The 20,807-nt window shown below is 46.0% G+C and overlaps 1 protein-coding gene across 3 annotated transcripts; it reads right to left on the bottom strand.

The window, feature by feature from the left end:
- Positions 1 to 3,337: 3,337 nt before the first annotated feature.
- On the bottom strand, positions 3,338 to 12,112 carry fgf18a (fibroblast growth factor 18a). 3 transcript variants are annotated; one of them, XM_084009786.1, is made up of 5 exons: positions 10,877 to 12,112; positions 7,454 to 7,493; positions 7,094 to 7,274; positions 5,234 to 5,340; positions 3,338 to 5,040 (listed from the first exon to the last, which is right to left on the bottom strand). In XM_084009786.1, exons 1-5 carry the CDS (start codon positions 10,906 to 10,908, stop codon positions 4,771 to 4,773), a joined length of 630 nt encoding a protein of 209 aa, XP_083865912.1. In that variant the 5' UTR covers positions 10,909 to 12,112; the 3' UTR covers positions 3,338 to 4,770. The 3 variants fall into 3 exon arrangements, with proteins under 3 accessions (XP_083865912.1, XP_083865913.1, XP_083865911.1); XM_084009787.1 differs by having other exon boundaries at positions 3,338 to 5,043; positions 7,094 to 7,271; XM_084009785.1 differs by having other exon boundaries at positions 3,338 to 5,043; positions 10,877 to 12,110.
- Between the last annotated feature and the right edge of the window lie 8,695 nt (positions 12,113 to 20,807).

Genomic DNA, 20,807 nt, shown 5'->3' with positions numbered 1-20,807 from the left:
GCCATGAAAATGTCACAGTTAAGGATGTCATAGCAATGTCAGAAGAAAGTTATGGTATTAAAATGTCATAGTATGATATGTCATAAAGATGCAAAAAGTGATTTAGTATGTCAGAAAATTAATAAAATAGTATGCCATTTAAAAGTCATCGTATTGTATTTTATGTCATAAACATTGTGTAACTTGATAACATTGTATCAATGTATATTTCCGCAATAAGTCATAAAGATGTCATAGTATTCTATGTCAGAAAAAAAACATGAAAGCCATAATATTTTACTGTAATTTAAGTGTCGTCAAATATGCAGTATGTCATATAAAGACTGTATAGTCATACATTTATTGTGTAGTAGTTAGTTAAATAGTCAGTGTATTATCATAAAAAGTCATAGTATAGTCATTTATAAAACAATTGCTATAAAAAGTCATATTGGTGCGTCTACTGGTAAGATCTTAACTTTTATGCCAACACACTGACAGTGGGCACGTGGTTTCCATCCCACTGTGTCTCTTGGTGCAGAGCGGCTGGGGGGGTCAGCATGCACCGTTGCCCCTCTACATGCAACATGCAGGGCAACTAAACAAGTATGCAGTTTGCTGCATTTGAATGCCATGACAACATAGAAGTGCACATTTAGGCCTGCTCACTGAAGCAAACAGACAAGCACGCGATCACGTGTTTCTCTTGGCGGAGATGAAATAAGCACCAATAAAAAAGTATTAAGTTTCGTAGTATAAGTAGTGTCATAAAACAGTCATACAAAGTATGTCATAAAAATGTCTAGTGATAAATCAACACATCTCTGTCTGTCTGTCTGTCTGTCTGTCTGTCTGTCTGTCTGTCTGTCTGTCTGTCTGTCTGTGAGAATACCATCGTGTGTTTTGGCAAATGTTCATCCGATTACTACTTGGCAGGTAATCGTATAAACCATCTTCCAGTCAATCTCTTGCGGTAGCCGGTTGGGAGAAGAGCCAAAAGCCACCTTTTCTTTGCTTTGCTTTATAAATAAATAAATATTCCCTAGGTCTGATAGATCTGATACTACTGCAGCTTTTACCAATGTTGTTTAGGGTGAACAGTCATCTTGTACACACCTAAGGCCCGCCCTTCAGTGGTACCCACCCTATTAGTTTCAGTGCTCAGATCTCATCAACTAAAGTTAATTTAAAAGTTTTTTTTACTTTAATAAAGCAAGTACAAGTGATTGACAGTATGCAGAATAACGCCTTTATAAAAAAGTTTGTAACCACATTGTATATGCGTCACAAACTCATAATTCTATGCACCTGTCTGTAAGACTTTCCAGTGTGCAGAAATGTGTATTCATTATTGTTGCAATTTTGTCATGATTATAACTATTGCGGGATGTCAGTGTATTGAGGATGGCCACTAGGTGGGAGTATAAACCCAGCTATCTCCAGTAGTGTAATGTGTTTATGAAAGTTGGATTCTGAGTCTTTGAGTTTGGAGTCTCAGCAACCTGTTACAGTAGATCACATACTCAGTCTTCTGAACACTGGAGCTGTGGAGAGGGAATGTGTGTTAGAGATGATAAAGTGGTGCCTTTAGAGCAAAGATCTGGCTGATCTCGCATGCATCTGTGTGTGTTATTGTGCAGTGTGTATTCTAGCACAAGGAGGGGATTTGGTTTCCTACATTTCTGGGTTTAGTATCGCAGAATGTTTCAAATTCTGGGAATACGTTATGTGGGATGGATTTGTGCTTGGTGGAACACCATTAGTATATGATGTGTGTATGAGTTGGATATGGGTGTGTGTGCTTCCTCTGGGTCTGTGGGATTTTGGCCCATAATTCCTGCAGCTCTCAGGTCACAGCTCCGTTCTCACGCACATATTTGGCATTCCTTCCCCGACATGATTACCATACACCTTCCACTCTGGGTTTGGCTACACAGAATATTTCCATCATTCCCGAGTGGAACTGGAGCAACGTTCCAGAAATGAACAACTCAGCCCCCCACCCCCTACTCACTCTTCTTTATCCCACCCCCACACCCCGTTTCCCTCCCACCCCACTGTCTCCTCTTTATACCACCCCCTCCAGCACAGATTCCTGCTGCCTTGCAATAGGAATCCTCCGGTACAACCCATTTTTCCCCCTGAGTCAGCTGTTTGTGTCTGCCGGCATGATTGGGTCATTTGGCAGCGACATCTCTTCAGTGACCTCCCGCTAGGATAGGGAAGGAAGGGGAGGGATGGGGGGATAAGAGCAGAATAGATGAGGGGAGAAGCAGCTATGAAAATCTAACTCACTACTGCATGTTTCCCTTCCACTCTTCTGTCTGATTGTTCAAGTTATATATTCACGGCAAAACTTCAGAATGTGGAGGTCACTGTTGATTTTCTGCACGGCAGTTGGTGCTCAGGTTTCAGAGTTCTGGAGTGAGGCCGGTCCATCTTCGATTTATATCTTTTAAAGCAATTTAATGTCTGAGTTTCAAGCTTCTGCAACTACTTCAACCCGTACCGACAAGAACTATATACTGCCTTTTATGCCAAACACCCTGTTCCTATAAAGAAATCTGCTGGTTTGATTTTAAAGTGCTAAAGTGGTTAAGGAACTACAGTTTGTAAGATGAATTGGTGTAAGGAATGTAGTATTTCATAGTTTTGCAGTGACAGTCTTGCTATATATATATATTATTATGTAGTTCAAATAAACGGTCTACTTTTTCCAATTAATTTTCATCTATAAGATGGCAATAAATAGAAAAAAAGCCTATTAGGAGAGGGCGACATGGATAAAATCTATAACAGTACATCTAATTCTATATCAAATATTGATATACATTGTCATACAGTACATTTGATGTATATTTAAGAAGTTGCTGTTTGTTTTGGTTCATCCAGTAAATTTAAATACCCAAAAAATGAAGGTGAATTGATGCAAAAGTCCTGCAAGCTCAATATTACCATTAATTAGTCGTGTACACTGATTGGCTGTATTAGACCATTGTAAGCAATATTGCAACCAGATATATTAAAGGGATGGTATATTTCATCCCAGGGAAATGCCTTCAGATTGCTCGTTTTGTTTCACCAACCGTCTAAAACCCAAAGATATTCAATTTAGACCATCAATTTAAACCATCAAACCCTCATATTAAGGTTGCTGGAACCGGCAAATTAATTTCTTGACTTAAACAATAATTAAACAGTTGCCAATTCATTTTTTGTCGATCATCTAATTGAGCATTAATGCCAGCCGTCCACATGTGGAGCCTCGGCAAACCGGATCGTCTTTGAACCATAAATCCCTTGAAAGAAAAGAAAGCATGCGAAGAAGCACTTTAAAGAGGCTGGGACACACGGGAAATGTTTCTGTAAGGTTTACTGAGTCGAGAAAGACTGCTGCACACAGAGCTGAAATAAATAAACGAAATAATTTTATCGTAATAATTATAATAACCATCATAGTAAGATTGCTTATTTAGGGTTTCTGTCTTCTTTTATATATATAATATATATATATATAACTTTCAATAAATTGTTCCCTTTAATATTTTTTCTCCTGTGTGTATGCATGAGACTTTGGTTTGATCCACTGAATATCCCGGTAGCAGCATTCTGTATCCACGGTATCGCACGGGAGCATCATCCCCTGGGTCGTTTCTATAGCAATGCTAATAGACAAGGCACCCTCCCCGTCGTGCTCGCCCCTGCACTTGTCATCCTCTGCATCTATAAGCAGAGGGCGTAGTGTCCTTGGGGGGGTGGGGGGGAGTCATGAAGAAGGTCTCCAGGTGTCTTTGGTCGGTTGTTGGTTTGGTTTGCTGTTACTGGCAGGCTGTGTTTGGTGGAGCTTGGCTTTTATACATTCCAGTTCCTACAGCTTCAGTCCCTGTGGTGAGCGTTCACAGGTTCATGCAGGGACTGGATGGTCCCTTTCCAGAGTCCCTCGTGATCCAGCTTCACTCATGGTTGTTGGTGCACTTGCTCACACACATAAACAAACCGACACACACACACACACACACACACACACACACGAACACACACACACAGATATTTCCTTAACTTCTCGTTCTTACAAACATGCATTGATTCCGCAAGTCACGCACTCGATCACTTCCTCATTCATCCTTTTGTCATCCACTCAGCAGTCTCACAGGTTCACACCAATATTTAGCAGTGAGACAAATAAGTGCGTCACATGTCAACTGTCCATTATTGGTCCATCTGATCTGTGCAGATCACTCTATCCCTGTGTCCACTCTGCCGTTTATGTCCTCTCCTTCCTGTTTTCCCTTTATCCGTAGGCTCAGCACCCACTCTCTTGTTCAGTCAGTCATTCTCATCCTTGTTGTTTCTCTGTATGGTCCAGTTGTAATCCCATATTTGACATTGTCCAGCTGGTCCAGAACAGGAGACACAAAGGCCTTGTGGTTTTTGTGGTTGTGGAAGCCTGGGACTCTGGCTGCCCTTCCGGTTCGCTGTCAGTATTCGTGGCTTATGAAGGGAAGCAAACCAGGTCTATAGAGCTTCCAGCGATGGACCAGTAACGGCCCAGTTGGCCATTAAGGGAACTAAAATTGAGAGGAATGATCACTAACTAGCGGGCTGTAGTGGCAAATTAGTAGGCATAAAGCTAAACCCCATGAATGATTCATCAGATTTTTGGTCAATGTTTGTCCCGACAAGAGGGAGGCGTTCATTCATGTGCGACGGAGGAGATGACTGGGTTAGCCATTGGCAGGCTCAGGTCAAGGCTTTGGATGACAAGACAGTGGGTGCTAGTGTTAGCCAGTACTAGCGGGGACCGGTAGCACGCACCCGCTTGCCCCGCTTGCTGACGGTGGTGAAGCGAAAGGGGGTGGTGAGGTCGGGCTGCTCCCCAGGCGGGAAGCGCTTCATGAAGTGTACATCCTGCTGGTTTGGGAGCGTGTGGGGGCCACGGCGAGGGCGGCCTCTTTTAGTGAAGCCCACATACCAGCCTGTGTAGCGCGCTGACATCAGAGCTGTGTAGTGGTTTTCCAGAACCTTCTCCACGAAGACACAGTCATCACTTCGATTACTGGCCTTCTGAGAGAGCAGAGAAACCACAGGTACCCACACACACACACACACACACACACACACACACACACACACACACACACACACACACACACACAAAGAGAGAGAAATTGGGAGAACCAAAGAGAGGCTAGTCAGGAAAATGTAAGATAATTTGATTTTTGATCAACATGTCTCTAAAAGAAAGAAGTCTTACCTTTCCTACCAGCTTGCCGCGGCGGTTCATGCACAGGTAGAAATTGGTTGCTTTGCCCCGGATTCTCACCTGGCTACCAAAGGTATCAGCCTCCACTACGAGCTGGGCTTGTGAAGGGACAGACAGAGGGACAGACAGACATTAGAGCCGCAGGCAAGGTGGATAAAAACAGTTTGTTTTGTTCCGAGGATGTCACGGGTTTATTAGGTTGCATCCTACAAACACAGAGGGAGAAAGATAAAGGTAACCCAGATTTACAGGTCACCTAGTTTCATGTTGATCACGTGAGATAATTTGCCTTAGCGGAGAACAACATCCGAGCTAACACGAACAAGCCCACAGCCAAGTAGTGTGACACTAATTGCACAAATGACCAGCCGCCATTAAAACAGATTTGGGTTTTTAGAGCGATAAGGCGGTCACATTAAATCACAGTTTTAGGATTCATCGTTGCTATTAAACGTCCTGATAAATCACAGGCCGATGTAAAAGTCTTTGGCTGGACAGATGGTCGTCAGATAAGCCCGGTCACACACATGGATGTGAGGGCCGCTGACCACAAATGGGCCTCGTAAAAAAGATAACGGCAGAGAGTAGACGGAGCACAGTGGGCCAGGAGGCGCAGGAGAACACTCAGACTGAGTGTCTGTGATACTGTTGTTTTAAGGTGAGTGCATGTGCGCCCCTGTGTATTAGTGTGTGTGTGTCTGTGTGTGCAGATGCATGCGTGTTTATCCTTGCAGGCAATACCGCTTCACCAACTACACATCTTCAGAGAGCGCTTGTGCCTGTTTAAAAATAAATCCCTAAAATGGTTCCTACATGACCTTAGTCAACAAAGGGGTCAAGAGAAATCAATACCTCCCTCCCTCTTGCCCTCTTCCGCTCTCTTCCCCCAACTCTACACTCGTCTCCCTTCTGCCCTTTCACTTCATGTTTATACCTTCATGCACACACCCCACCCCTCTGCTCCACTGCTTCCCTCTCTGCTCTCGCTTCCCCTGTGCAATCCCACATTGCCATAGTCGGTCACTTTTGGGTGGATTGTTCATCTTAGGAGTGGTATTCGTCTATAAGCAGACATGCTATTGCGTCCGCGGTCCCATCTATGGCTTGAAGTGGCGCGTTAGCGAGCTGACATTGTGAATCGACGGGATGTGCAATATGAGCCAACGCTGGAGCGCACGCAGAAATATGAACTCCAGCTTTATGGCTTGGTTTTCTTCCGCCAATTGATTCTGTGTGTGTGGTTTAAGAATGGGTTAGACATCATTACAGATGGAGAAAGGTGGAGCGGAGGAGGGAGTGGGGGATGGACAGAGGGAGCGTTAGAGGATGGAGGGAGGGAGGGAGAGGAAGCCTGCTGTTTTAAATCCAGAGGAGACAACAGGGAGGATGAGAAATCAATGGAGGGATCGATGCAGGAGATGAGTTTCTAACACTCAGTCCGACACTCTACCTGCCAGGCTTTTCCCGCTAACTCACACTTGTTTTCACTAACACCTTCTCTCTCTCTCTTTCTCTCTTTCTCCCTCTCTCTCTCGCTTTCTCTCCCTGGCTCTATTGTGAATCATTGAGTCAGCAGCCAGTCGATGAGGTCTTTGTACTCCCAAGACAAGCTCCACTGCCCCTCTGCCAAAGCCTGGGGAGGCATGTGTGTGTGTGTTTTGTGAGTGTGTCTGCACAGTTGCATTCTGTATCCATTCATGCATGCACCCGGTCAACCTTCAAGTCTTTGTACTTGCAACCGTTAGTCGGTTTGAGTGTGCAGGGAAGCATTGAACTGTCTATACACTGACTCACATGTGCTAAAGTGCTTGTGTGTGCGTGTGTGTGTGTGTGTGTGTGTGTGTGTCTTACCAAATTTGTCTCCATCTTCTCCTCGAGCGCTGATTCTGCGTCCCAGCACCTGGACATGTTTGCCACTGGTGCGGCTGTAGAGCTGGTAGACCCGGTGCTGTCGCCGACTCATGGTGTCTCGCACCTGTGTTTGGTTCTCCACGTGCACGCTGAAGTTGACCCCATCCACACCGAGTACCTGCTGCGAACACACACATACATATACACACACACAAGCCAAGCCAAGACAGACAGACACCCAGAGGTCGGCACATGCACACAGATACAGAGAGTCAAGAACAGGCATAAAATAAAAGTACAACATGATCTATACAATTTTGTAATGTACAATCACTCTTTCTCATACATGTAGACTCTTACCTGTAATGGATTGCACATCACCAGCAACATCTGGATACATCTGGAAAAAAAAAAAAGAAGTGGAGGAATTTAGAAATATGTAAGCACCATTGAATGTTGGAAGGCTTGTGTGTGACACAATCATTTCCATCTCTTTCTTCTCTGCCGTTCCTTCTGTTCAACATCTTTCCTTATTGGGTGATTACTCACATTGCTGGGTGTGTGGCTGGCACAGAGACATGACATTCAGACCGGCTGATGTTCAGGGATCGGCAGACAGACAACACCCAGAGCAGTGTTTATCTTTACGCTACCAGCCTTCCGTCCAAACCCACTCACTGACCCGTTTGTGACTTTTGCCACACCAAAATCTGGCCTCCAAATGACCCGATTGGACCATGGCGAAATGGCAAACATGCCGAGACAACTAGAACATGTTTTGGTTTGGACATCTAAGGGACTGGGCTGGTTCGTTTGGCTGCACTGCGTATGTAGACAGCTGGTCTGGACTACAGGTGTACACTACGCTGTGATGTGGCTTTGGAGAGCGTCGGCCGTTTGGTTACATTTAAAGATGCAATGAATAAGTGACAGGAGCAACCAAAACCTGTAAAGATGATTTATGGAGGAATAAATGAGTTGGTAATGCTCTTTCTTATCCTTCTGATCTGGACTTTCGGAGACATTTATGATTGAACAGCTGGTTACAATTAAAATTCTTCTCACTTTATCACATCGCTTAATTGAAGATTAGACCTTGACCTTGGATGCATCATGTTATTCACAGCTTTAGTAAGGGAGGGATTGGGTTGCGTAAAATCTATTCTGGCAGTCCTTGAACTGTTCTGAATTAGAAGCTGAAGACATGATGAAGTTCAGAACCGTGTGTGGGCTGAAAAGCAATTCTACGAATTTTGTCTTTCCCCACCTCATCTTCTATCTCTCTGCATGCCTCTTCTCTCTCTCTTTCTCTCTCTCTCTCTCTCTCTCCTCCACTCTTTTTCTCAGAGATGTCCTCCCTATCTCTTCTCTACCTTATCTCTCCCTCCCTGTCCACTCTACCTTTCTCCTATCATTCCCTGCCTCCCATCTTCCTTTATGTTTGGGGTTAGCGGGGTGACTCCTCCACACTGTCATGGGCATGCACACAGATGTGCAGATGTGTGCAGGGTGTGTGTGTGCGTACAGGAGGAGCAGGCAGCTGACAGCTGGACCAAAGCAGAGACATACGCACTGCTGAGAGAGGGAGATAGTGAAGAGGAGAGAGGTGTGGACTGAGAGGTACACAAAGGGATAGGGAGAGGGGAAGGTGATGTAAGAATAAATAGAGGGGAGATGAAGCAAGAAATGGCTGACAGATAATAAGAGAGGTGAGAAATTAAATCAGAAAGAAGATGCACAGATGTGAGAAGGAGGGGGTGAAAGACGACTAAGGTTACATTTTGAAGGAAGAAGGAGAAAAAGTGGCAAAATGAGAGACTGTAGGTTAACCACAGAGTGTGGCCTGGCATGAGAAGTAGACAAAAAGATAAATAATGAGAATAAAAAAAGGGGGTGGGGGGTTCAACTCATGCACGTCGTAACACATGTCACTGCCTCCTGACTAAAACACACATGTACATATGCTACCTCTCTCTTCCCTCCTCCTCCTCAACATTTGTTTCCCATAGCTGGTGGTTCGGTCCCTGAATTCTAGTGGATGCAGATATCCTGGGCAATGCAGTATGTTGGCCCTCACATTTTGCCTGCGCAGCCGAAAAAACCTGAGCGCCTGTGCATTGTGAGGACTCTCAGCTGTTAAAACACCACGGCTGCACTGCCGCCGAGGACACTGCAGGAAAAGTGCCTCGGCACTGGATTCCCCCGCTCCCACAAAAACCACAGACACTCCATATTATGCCAGCCACAGAGAGAAAGAGAAGGAGAGAGGAAAGAGCGAGACAGGATCAACCGGGGGTGGGGGAGGGATGAGAAAACGAGAAAATAAGAGAGTGCCGAGTAAAAGTCGGGGAGAGTAAAGACAGAAGGAGGTATGGAGAGAGGGAAAGCCCGGTGCGCCTTGGCCGGGCGCCAAAACAAGCAAAGGTCTGACATCATAAACCTGCGTCCCAGCAGATCAACCATATGGAGGCTGCGGTTAGACTAGCAGGCCTCAGCACCGAGGACTGGGCAGCAGCGTGGAGCGAGAGCGGTCGGCCTGGTGGGACTCAGTACAGAGCAGCGGTTTCAGCTGTGTGTAGCAGTGGTTAGCGTGGTAGGCCAACACTGGAGCAGTGGGCTTCGGCACAGTGCAACAGTTTCAGATGTTCAGCAGTGGGCCTCGGTGAAGAATGGTGGTTAGGAGAGTGGGCGTGTGAGTGGTATTAGGCCTTTGGTGGAGCATCGGTTAGAGGGCCTCGACATGGAGCTGTGGCTTTTACGAGAGGAGCAATAACAGGTTGCTGTGGCAAAAGGCCCTTGGCTTTTCAAACTGACTGAAGACTTATGATCACGTCGGTAAAACAGCACGGATGAAGTGAAGTGGCTGTGGTAAAACTGATAGGCAAGGAGGAAATTAACAGAAAGATGATTGGCTCTGAAAAGACCTGAACTAAAACCAGCAGACTAAACAGTAAGATTGCTCCTCCTCGGATACTGCCAGGGGCGCCATCATTCATCGGTTATTAATTCATACTTTTTTCTTTTTTTTTTTATCTGAGCAAGTATCTGTGGAAAAATTGGGAATAGGCAAGACAGGAAGACAGATGTAGGCAGTTAGGTGGGTAAGTGGAGAGAGTGTGAGGGAAACACAGACACAGAGAGAGAAAGTCAGGCAGACACCAGCAGCAGCAGCAGCACACACCCTGTCCAGGTTGTGTGAGGAATGAGAAGTATCTGGAGATGACTGCCATCTGGGAGAAGTACAGCCGACACAAAGAAAGAAAAATAAATCCCTTGGCTTTTAACAAGACACACCTCAAATGGGCAAACTCAAGCCCCCTGAGTCTGTATCCTCCTCCCTTAGATTTGCTCTTGGCACTTTATCATTTTCCTTTCCCACTAGATAAAGCCGGTGTTATTTGACTCAACTTCAGAAATATTTTCAATAGGGGGGGAAAAAAGCATTTTCTTGGCATTGGGAAAATGGCTTTTTGTCTAATCCAGTTTGGCCATCCCTGAAGTAAGTGCAGATGGTGATGGAGATGTTTATGGCAGGTTTTATGAGTAACAGGGCCCTGACTCTGACCCAGTGACCCTGAACTGTCAGCCAATCAAAACAGGCCCTTCCATGGCATGTTTTCTATGGGGACTGATGAGGAGTGATGTAATCGTTAGACACCGCAACATTCTTCTCCATCATCTTCATCTGTAGCCTGGCCTGTCACGAAACTAGTTTAAACAACCGATAAATAAAGAGATAGGAAAACAAGATTATGACACGATAAAGTGATAAAAGTGACTTACAAGACGGTCAGCGTGGAAAGAAGGGACCACATTGCTTCCCCCCTCCACTATGGAACTTGTCCCAGAGACAGTCTCCTCGCTCGGTCTGAGCCAGTCCGACAGTCCGGAGAGTTTCCCCCTGTGTTTTGAATCCGCTTGATGCTGTGCAGAGTCAAAGAGTCAGCGGAAACTCCCGTTGGCATCGGCGGCGGTGAGCCCCGGTTCTCCCGGCGTGGGTAAACGTGCGGGCGCGGGCAATGCGGGGTGTGAAGCCGGGGTAACTGTGCCACTGTGACCGCCGGGCAACCTCTACCAGCTGTCCAGACCGGTGGAGAGGCGGATGGGCGGGGGAGCAAAAGGGGGAACGTTGGGGCTTTTAAAAAAGGCTGCGCGTCCCCGACAAGGAGAGGAACAGGTGAAATCGCGCTCACGCGTCACAGATAACCAACTCCAATTGACCTGGTTGACCCTCGGAGTGATGATCGGCCCCGTGGAGAGATGCGGTGCGTGCGTAATCTTCTGCGTAATCCAATGCGTAACGTTTCCGCACGGAGAAAGCCTCTAGTCACCAAAAGTATGTCTGTAGCCGGGGAGATATTAAAAGAGAGTGGCGGAGTGTTTGTTCCAGCGCAGAGAGAGATGGCACGTTTAGTCCCAGCGGAGCAGGGTCGGGAGCTGTTGGAGGTGGACTACCTGGACTGGCTGATGGAGCAAAAGGTGAGCTGGAGATGGGGGCTCTGCGTGCGCAGGGTAATGCAGGGCCTCGGTCATGACTGCGTCCACACGCTGGCTCAACGGGACTGTGGCTCAGGTGACACCGACCGACAGTGTCCGACAGAGAGGGTGATAAGGTCCCAGAGCGGTCCAGCTCAGAGGGCTGTATGGAGAGTGCTGAATGAAAATGGGAGGGGATAATAAAGGGGAAAGAAAGACGAGGGAGGGAGGGGTGGCTGGAGAGGATGGGAACAGCTGTGACTGGGTGGCGGACTCAGCCACCCGCGACACACTGAGGAAATGACAGCCGCACTTTGCACCTGATTTTCCGGACTTCCTCGCTCGCCTCAGCCGCTGGTTGCCGCCTGGCTGCAGCAGTCCTCCCTGCGCCCTCTCGACACAATACCAGCCAAAACACAGCACGATGACATCACCTCCAAAGTGTTTGAAGGGGGAAAATGCAATCCGATCTTTTTATTTATTTTTTTAAACATAGAAAGTTTAAGCAGTTTCTCTGAAGGGGGGTGGGGAGGAGCGGGGAGGAGTGGAGGGGAGGGGGGGGAGCACGAAAGTCTCCTCTTTCCGAGAAAAAGCGAACTCCGCGGTGCAAGCAAGAGGAGAGGAGTCGAGCTCACCAGTTTTCTGAAGAAATAAAAGTTAAAAGGAGCAAACTGGAAACGTGTTTACCCCCCAAAAAAATCACACTGACGGTTCGACTCCCAGTCCAGAACCTGCAGCGTCCCGCTTCCCTTTTTATTTTGCCTCCCTGTTTAATTCAGACACCAGAGGGGAAAACGCAAGAGAGAACGCAAAAAGAACCCAGCCGTGCGTTTTTATCCACTTCACTGGTATTGTGCAGATCCGTCTCTCTTTCAAAAAAAAGGGTTTCCTTCCATGAAAAGCTCTCGTTGAGGGGCTGCACAGGAGAGGCGCGTCGGCAAGCACAGACCTCACTCCAAGAAAAAGCAGAACAAGATTTTAACAGACGCGGATCAATCCTCCCTCCTCTCTCCCTCCCACCTCCCCCCCACCCCCCTGCCTCACACACACACGCACACGCACACTTATTGGATCAAAACGGGATTAGTCAGTCGTTATGCGATGCCGTTCCAAATTATACGGCAACAATATATATATTCTAACAAGTGTTCCGTTCCATTTGATCTATTTGTGAGACACACGAAGTTCACTTGTTTACAAAGCAACTTGTTTTGAACGCGTTTCATAATATCAGGCAATCCTCCCTTGGACTATGTGTTGTGTTATTCTGCCTTGTTTCAACTAATATTTGTTTTGGAAATTCTTGAACCAAGTAAATGCTTTGGAAATAATTTGAATGCCAAGAGGAATTCATTAATTTGAGGGGAAAATACGAGTTTAAAGGGTTTTCCAGAGCAAACGCCTGTGACAGAAAGAAAGTGGACAGAAAGAAAGAAAGAAAGAAAGAAAGAAAGAAAGAAAGATCTCCACAAAACAAAGACACCTGTCTCAGTCACGTGAACATCCATCTTCAAACCAGGAGGACTTCTTGCCCTGTATTATCTCGCCTGGCCTGAAGATAACCTCACCCCTGCAGCCTCAGTGGCCCCGGACTCAGGATGGAGGAGCTCACACACACACACACACACACACACACACACACGCACACGCACACACACACACACACACACACACACACACACACGCACACACACACGCACGCGCGCACGTACACGCACACACACTCTTCGGAGCCGCCGCGCTTTCAATTGAAGTATTTTGACTCCCCATTTCATAACTTTTAAGTTAAACCTTAAGAGGGAAAAATGAAACGGAGAATGAGAGACAGTCGGGAGGACGGTATGTAAGCACGGACACGGATCCAAAACGAACATTTCTCAGGGATTTCGGCAGCAACGCCCGCTCTGCGCTCCCAAAACTCCCTCTCACCGCCGCACAACCGCAGACGGTCAGCCAAGCCAACACAACACTCCTGCCATACCTTTCACTCACACGCACACAAACACGCACACGCACACACACACAGAGAATAGAGGGAAAGAGAGTAAATTTGTGCATATGTGTATGTGTGCGGAGGTGGGAGGGGGTTGGCCTCATACATCAGGGACAGTTCTCTTGGCTCCAAGTGCAGGCTTATTCTTTTCAACATTGTTCTTTCAAAACACACACACACACACACACACACACACACACACACACACACACACACACACACACACACACACACACACACACACACACACACACACACACACTTCTGCAACTGGACAGGGTTGAGCTGGGCTGGGTAGGGGTACTGTGGTTGAATGCCTTTCCAGTCATGCTCCATAGACAGGCCTCTGGCCTTCTTTCCTACTACTGGCTCCCTCTGTCTTTGCACCTGTGTCTGGGTGCTTTTTTCGCCGCTCACCGCACCGCTGCAAGGGACACGAGTGTAAATGTTGTGGAGAGGGATTTGAACCACATTCTGGTGATGAGGAATGAGGCCCGTCTGGTACTCTTAAGCCCAGATGGAAGGGTTCAGAACAGGGACTATAGCACATCTTGGTACAATGGTGGAGTAAGAAAAAGCAGACAGAAGAGCTCAACGCCATTCACACACTGTACACGAAAGCCTGATTTAACGGTAGCACTGGATTTGTAGATAGTGGATTTTCCAAAAGGATCTCGATGCTGAGGTGATTGCATTGAAAATCTGTAAAACAAAGTATGTTACACTAAGATTCTTCTGGGAAACAGGACTTAGAGTATCTGGCTCAGCAGTGTGAACATAAGTTGTGGTTGAAAAGGAAAATAAAGGACACAATTAAACTAAGGCCTGTTCACATCTGGAGTCGCAGACAGTTATAATAACATATTATTCATACCTCCATTGTGACTGTGATTCCCTATTCAAAAAATAACATCAAGTGAACCTCGTCTTCCTCTCCTTCTGTCACATGACTCTCATTCATTTTCTGTCCTCCCTATCTGTCTCTTTAATCTCCCAGGCTGTGTTTTATCTGCTCACTCTGTCCCTCCCTCTGTTTGCAGCCAGCATATTGATTGCCCATGTCTTTGCCTCTGCAGCTCCTGCCTATTGATCCTTGCCTAAGACACACACATACACACACACACACACACACACACATACATACACACACACACACACACACAACTTGTGTGCATACGCATCCTCACATCCATGGATGTCCCCTTCCTGTTTCTCCACACTCAAAAAACGATCTGACTTTCATACAGACCAACTTTGCCAGACACATATTCATAAACGCACACGTGCATGCACTCACGTGTGCACAAACACGCACAAAGAGACACACACCAGGACATTTATTTTTTGCATATACCCTCTGTTGTGTTGAATAGACTTGGCATTGATGGACGTTATGCCTTTGTGCTCTTCTCTCGACTCATTAAAGTGAATGCGAGAGTGTGTGTTTGTGTGTGTGTGTGTGTGTCTGGGGCCCTGTAGCTGCTGTAGGTCTGGACCCAGCAGCTTTTACTTTGTGTATCTCTCTCTCTCTCTTTGACGAGGCCTGCAGGCTTCTTCATTCAGGGAGCCTGGTCAATATGGCCATTCTGTCTAGCAATTAACATCGATCAGCGCTCGTCAATACCGTCAGTACCCAGACAAAGACCCAGGGTGCATTGCGTGTGCTTGCCCTTTCTCTATCACAGTCCAACAAATCCCCAAACAGCACTCTCATTATATGAGGGCATTCTGGCCTGACCCCAAGGTCATCGTGGAGGAGAGGCATGGTGTGTTGGACTCTACGTTATGGGTGACTGGAGTGGAACCTAATGCAGGACTCGGAGCATTCTGAGCCGCTGGCCAGTTGTTGACTCCTCATGACAGTATAGTGTGTGCATGTGCAGAGGTGCGGGTGAGGAGTCAAGTTTAGATATTCCTTGGTTTGGATGCAGTCAAAGACAAGTTGACAGATGATATCGTCCCCCCGCTGCGTCCTCTGAAGTGTTGGACACTGTGAAAACTTTGAACAGTACGAATACAATCCATCATTCTGGTGACACACACATTTGGCGTTTTAAGATGTGTCAAGTGCAGTGGATTGTGTCCAATTATCTTTGTCTATAAGGTATGGGCTGTATATGTCTGGATGGGAGGAGGGAAGCAGGCGTATATGTGGGATCTCTGGAGGGAGAGAGGGGCTTTTGGCTCTGATTAATACCTGCAGACATGGGCCTTAAACCTCACATCACATGTTGAGATGTCAGGCTAACATCGGTTTCTGGGATAGAGATCCCCATACTCTGTTAATCACGGGCCAAGTTTAAACTGTTCCCCAATGTGTAAATGTATGAGACACTTAATAAAGGCCCTTTGATGACAGGGGGGCCCCATGCGAAGTCAAGGAATGCATACAGTGTGCCGGGCTTTGAAATGAGAACCTGTTCGCCACTTGTCCGCGTCTGCGAGATGAGAGAATCGACAGCTGCAACTAAGTAAGAGCAGGAATTAATTAGCGTAGAGCCGTTTGTGCGATATTGAGCCGCGGTGGAGATGAAGAGAAAAGCAAAATATTGTTTTTATTAGCGGCGATGTTGGTGGTGCGCAGCCTGCTCCCTTCTCTCGCTTAGCAAGATTAATCCAGTGAATATGAACGTTTACTCTCCTCCGTCGCACAATCCATTGCAGCTGTTGTCTCTATACATAGCACAGCTGAAGCACTGGAATAACTTTACTTTGACACTTTCAAGTCGGAGGGTTCGATGCTGCTTTGGACACGTGGGTAATTATTCATGCAATCTAGGTTGTCATTGAAAGGCCAAAGCTTGGTTCTGCATAGTCGTGTTCTTTAGGCGACACCTGCCTTCTTAAGGAGATTCATGACATGACTTTCATTACTAAAGTTATCCAGCGGCTTCAGGAGTTTATTGTGATTGTTGTGAACGAGGTTAGCCAAAATATCCACTTATACAAAACATCTGTGATCAACCAAGTGCAGCTCAAATCCAACATCCAGCAACATCTCCACCTCTGTGCCATCTGGTAAGGCCACACTGAAGTTTGGACACTTTGCATCGACGAAGTGGTACATAAAAAAAACAAAGACCTAAAACTTGGAAGGAGTCATCCTCGTGCACCTGGATCATATATCAGCATCATCAGGAACTCATGACAGAACCTCAGGCAGAGGCCAACTATGCAAGAACATCTGACTATCCCAAACTAAATCAAGGACAGAAGTAAATCTCAACAATAGGGACCATCGGAATATATGATTGGACGTTAAAACTGAGAATAATTCTGCAACACAACAGGATAAACACAGAATGTTCTATGTGATGGGGATTTTCTACAGGAGCTGCTGTCTGTAACAGAAGGAAGAAGGAAGAAGAAGCAGAAGAAGAAGAAGAAGAAAATTGGGTTTGACCTATGAGGTTGTACATAAATATGCAAAGCTCAGCGACTGGGTAGATGTTTGTTTAATTATGGTGCTTGTGGTTCTGTGTGTTTGGTTGAGTGAGAGTGTCATGACCCTCAGTGACAGACTGTGCACAGCTGAATGTGCAGAGTTTGTGGCTATAGTGTGAACGGTTATGAGCATATGCAACAATTTGCGTCAACAAGTTGTGTAGGCGCGTGTTCCAGGACTGCAGTGAGCGTGTGTGTGTGTGTGTGTGTAATCCTGCGTCCTCCATGCATAGTGATGTGAATTGCAGCTGTGGCTTGTGTTGGACGCCGCTGCAGCATTTTGGTTTTTTTTTTTCTTCCTGTTTCATGTTCAGGCGCTCAGCGATGGAATCCATGATCATGGTAACCTTCACTCCTGTCATCTTTTCTGTTCATCTCTTCCACACTCCTCCCTTCTCCCTTCCTCCCCCTCCTCTCCAATAAGTGCCCTTTACTCTTCCATCCTGTCTCCTCTCCTTTGTGCTGCTTATGCTCCCTCACACTGTGTCCATTTCTCTCATTCAGGTTTTTTCCCTCTCCCTGCCCCTTTAGCCTTGCCACCGGGCAGAGGAGGAACTGTAATGTTTATAAAACCCTTTAATGTGCTATGTAATTACCCTGGCAACACATCCCATCATTACTCATGCCAATAAAGCACCTTCGAATTGACATGTCGGAGAGCGAGAGCGAGAGACAGAGAGGGACATAACACACACAGTTTCCATCAGTCACCCCCCTCCCCATTAATCTCTCCTCCTTTCTTGTCTTTCCTCCGTCTCCAGTTGTTCATCCCTATTTTGTCGTTTCTTTCATTCTTTCCATCCACAGTTCCTTCCTCTTCCTCTCCAGGCTGCTGTGACGTCTGCCAGATGCCCAGGTGGTGGTCAATTACAGCACAACTCCGTTTGGAATAACAAAAGCATCCGTAAAACTGGCTGCACTGAGCCTATTTTAGGAAGACTCCTCTGTATGTTGGAAAGTGGGTGAATGGGCTTGAAGGAGGGAGAGGGGGAGAGAGAGAGAGAGAGAGAGAGAGACAGAGACAGACAGAGAGAGAGAATTATAAAAAATAACACTTACCGAAAGAGTGTAAATGAGGATGCATAAAACAGGCAGCTGCAGGAGTAATTGGATTGGAGTAATTGGAGAAATTGTTGTGAGTAATGCAGAAATGTTTGTTCATGCTAAAAACTTCCATATGCAATTAACACATACTCACATCCTCTTGCAGCAGTCCCTCCCTTCCCAGAGCACCCACCCAAGCTTGTCCTCGGGTCACTATACCTCCCACTTAGACAGCTGAGGCCCTGGTTCCTCTTGTGTTAGCACTTGTGCTAAGTCCACTAGCTTCTCTCTGCATTTACAGCGAACGCTCAAAGCCCATTTGTGGCGTTAATATTGGGCTCTTTCTGTGATAACCTTTGCCCACGTCTGTTCATCTGTGGCTGTATCTTATTCTTCATCTGCCCTGGCAGAATCCTCATTTGTAAGACAAATATTATAACAAATTAAGCAGCAAAACAATGGGTGGGTGTCTGGCTGACGTCAGCCTGCATTTCATTAGCAATCGCTAGGCTAACACGTTCCATATGGAGGAGCCTGCAGGGTAGCCCCCTGCTGCCCAGCCCCAGCCTAGCGCAGCATGGCCCAGCTCAACTTGGTTGCCACGGTCTGCCCCCACCTTCAGTTTCAGTCAGCCCCCAGTTTGGACCCCACCCGGGCCCCCGCCATTATGTCATCTTTAATTTGGACTTGTCACACATCACCTGACACCTACCCCCGTCATGCTGTAACCTTTTGTCCCATTGGAGCGAAAAAGCACTCCGGAGGCTTTCTCCCTCTTCTTTTCTCTCCCACTTTGCCTGTTGTTTTATTCTTCCTTTTCTTCTCATTCTTTCTCTTTCTCTCACGCTCTTTCCCCCTCACTCACACTCTATTTTGGCTTCTGTCACTTCTTCCCTTTCTCTCTTCAACCTCTCACACCATGTAAACCCACCTGCCTTTCCCCTTGGCCCTTTGTCATTAAGACTTAGGTTAGAAATGTGTGCGCGTTATGAGCAGAGGAAACAACCAAGAATGAGTCTGACTGGAATCTGACTACACCTCTGTTCAGTCACCCAAAACCATTTTCCCAGAGCCCTCGACAGAGGAGCTGGATGACAGTGATATATGGGATCTGACAGGAAGGGAAAGTAATGTCCTCTGAAAAGAGCGATATTATAGCACATGATAGGATTCTGGAGTCAGACTGGTGTGTTGGACAGAGCGCTGGACTTCTGGGGAGCGGCAGGGCCGTGGGGCTGTCTCCTGTGATGGAAATATGGAATGTGACGGATCTCTGGAATTTAATAGAAGAAGACGGACGGAGATGGAAGCAAAGAAACGTACAGATAAGAAAGGATTCATGATTACAAGCATGAATTTATGTGTTCAGTGTGCACCGAGACAAAGACGTGTGTACGTATGTGCACTACAGGTGTGGCGTGTGTTGTTGTGAGTGCTGAGTGTGTGTGTGTGTGTGTGTGTGTGTGTGTGTGTGTGTGTGTTTGCATGCTTGCCCTTTCCCCGGCCTGTGCATCTATGTGTATAATCGTGTGTTTTTATGGCCGATGTGCACTGGTGTGTGTGGGTTTCTGTGCACACCCATGTGAGTTGCTGGGTGTCTCTGGTAGCCGTCCCTCATCACTGCTCTGTTCCCCCAGGTCTCTGTTGTTGGCTCCTCTCTTCTCTCCTATTCTGCTGTATGCTTTATGTTGAGCCCTATTTCACCCTGTTCTATTCTATTGCTGAAATTATGACCTTCTCTAACACTGGTAAAGAGCTTTGCCAATGTATATTTTACGGTACAGATGATCATTTCTGGCTTTGACTAGTTTGAAGCTCAAAGTTACCTTCTTGAATGATTACATTCATGAGTTTTGAAAGATCTATTTTATATATCGTCAGTCATAACTTCTTTTATTGGTTCTGCAGTAAAAACCAAATAATGAATAAAGTAGTGACAGCTGGTAGACAACCTTTTGGTTAAATGATTCTCTTCAGCTCGATAGCCTGTATTCAGCTTGGATGGAGGAAAATATTTTTTTTATTATGAGGAAACTATTTTGGACCCGAATGATCTGGTGGGAACTGCACTGACTGAAGTAAAGGAAACTACGAAATGGGTAAATGGAGAAACTCTACATTATACAAAACGATTATCTTCGTCGAAATTCCAAGTCAAGAACATATTCCCACACATTTTCAAAGGCTGCTCGGCAAGTAAGAAGCTTCTATGAAAGCTTCATAGTTTTATGAACATTCCTATCAATCTAATAATTGACATTTTCCATATACAGACGAGTGACAAATTAAAGAAACCTGAAAGACAAAACAGATTCCGATGCTTCCACGTATGAGGGATCACAGAAAAGTATCCGATGTTCAAGGCTGTGGCCTTCACAGTAACTATCTCAAGACAATTGAATACCTTTGTGAGGCTTTGGATTGACATGTTTGACAGGACTCTCCACCACCAAAACCAAATGAGGAAATATCATTATTTCTGGTGCAAATTAAAAAAATGCACCACATTTTTTGTGTTTGTTTTGTTTGTCATGCTTTTCTTGTGCAGCATGGATTTCATTGTGCATCCCCGTTTTGATCAAAGACAATACATTATTCCTGAATCCTTTGGCCGGAATTGGGTTTAACCTTCCAATAGAGTTTAGAGACCAAGTTTAGAGACTGAAACGGCTTCATTGCCAACTATTTCATACATTTACAACACCGTAAATATATAATAAAATATATCAAATCCTTTTTTGGCTGCAGCATGAGATC

The sequence above is a fragment of the Eutrigla gurnardus genome (assembly GCF_963514095.1).
Source record: "Eutrigla gurnardus genome assembly, chromosome: 5".
Classification (NCBI taxonomy): Eukaryota; Metazoa; Chordata; class Actinopteri; order Perciformes; family Triglidae; genus Eutrigla; species Eutrigla gurnardus.
This window is presented reverse-complemented; position numbering and strand designations above follow the sequence as displayed.

Coding starts and splice junctions, on each gene's coding strand:
- fgf18a (XM_084009785.1), bottom strand. CDS start 10,908: ATGTGGTCCCTTCTTTCCACGCTGACCGTCTT. Junction 7,275..7,453: donor TGATGTGCAATCCATTACAG/GTAAGAGTCTAC, acceptor GTGTGTTCGCAG/CAGGTACTCGGTGTGGATGG. Junction 5,044..5,233: donor GCGGCAAGCTGGTAGGAAAG/GTAAGACTTCTT, acceptor CTGCTCTCTCAG/AAGGCCAGTAATCGAAGTGA.